Source organism: Penaeus monodon, chromosome 25, assembly GCF_015228065.2.
Source record: "Penaeus monodon isolate SGIC_2016 chromosome 25, NSTDA_Pmon_1, whole genome shotgun sequence".
Taxonomy (NCBI): Eukaryota; Metazoa; Arthropoda; class Malacostraca; order Decapoda; family Penaeidae; genus Penaeus; species Penaeus monodon.
In genome coordinates, this window is record NC_051410.1 from 18008966 (window position 1) to 18010118 (window position 1153).

A 1153-nucleotide genomic window follows, 5' to 3' on the forward strand; every position below is an offset into this window, starting at 1 on the left:
ACGGTACCGCGATGCCTTGTGTGGAGAATTCAGCTTAATGCGTGTTTCCCTATAAACTCCATTTTAACGTTACGATTATCAGTACATGGCCATATATCTTTACATAATGTCACCTAATTACATGTGATTCAACATGAAGTCATTAAACTTTTTTTCGGTTTGGATCGATGTTTTGAGAACATAAACATTGTAATGAATAATAGTTATTGGCAAATGATTATTAGTAAATCTAAGAAAACTTTAGAAATTACAAACGGAACTGCAAAAACCATTCAAAATGTGATATCAGGATGATTCAGATATATAGATGAAATGAGTGATGATAACTAGGTTATCCAATAAGGTCCTATCTTACACAAAGAGGTTTCGAATCTCACATGATCGCGTGAGCATCCGCCGCGAGTGATTGTCACTTGTTTCTATAAGCACATCCACGTAACACCGTGTTTTCTTTGCCAGCTGTCAAACAACAGATTCAGGAATGGTAAGGTTTTCGCGATTTCTTGTGAGAGTTTGTCTTTTCTCAAGATGTCAGGTATAGATTGTTATCGATAACGAATCTCCAAGCCGAGAGGATCTATTACCAACGTAGAATTATTAATCTTAAGGGGCAAGGAGAGGAAAGATTGCCTTCGCCTGCTTGAAGTCGTGGCAGATTTGTTAAAGTTCGTCAACCCGAGTCAGATTTCAAGTCGAATTATGAAGTGTCGTTCATGCATTTGGGCCAGTTAGCCATGTTGCTTCCATTTGGTAGTGCAATCTAAACCCAATAGGGTTAACTGACAGTAAGGTGAATATATCGTCAAGACAGTCGACAGATCGCTTAGTTTACCGATAATACTTGATTTATAGGAAACTTTTACGAAGAATTAAATATGAATTTTTATGCTTGATTACAAGGTAAATATTTGCTATTAATTGAATGGCAATTAGGTTATATTTTCTTTAACATGTAATGGAATGTATGCTTTCATCTTCCCCTAAAAAATGTGAGATATAAGTGATAAAGACAACTCATAATCAAGTTTTATTATGGTGTGAGTACACATCAAGCAAATATCAACATTATGTACTCTCACTGAAAGGTATGGTACAGCAAGAACTTGAAATACCAGACATTAACCAACCAGATAATTTTATTTTCCATCTCTGT

At 35.5% G+C, this 1153-nt stretch overlaps 1 protein-coding gene across 1 annotated transcript in view; it reads left to right on the forward strand.

Moving 5' to 3' along the window:
- Positions 1–394: 394 nt before the first annotated feature.
- The window catches only part of LOC119589090 (ADP-ribosylation factor-like protein 1), a 17139-nt gene continuing 16380 nt past the window's right edge, over positions 395–1153 (forward strand). Inside the window, exon 1 of the mRNA XM_037937666.1 lies at positions 395–484. Within this exon, the coding sequence (XP_037793594.1) occupies positions 482–484 (3 nt within the window). The 5' untranslated portion in view covers positions 395–481. The remainder of the gene's footprint in view (positions 485–1153) is intronic.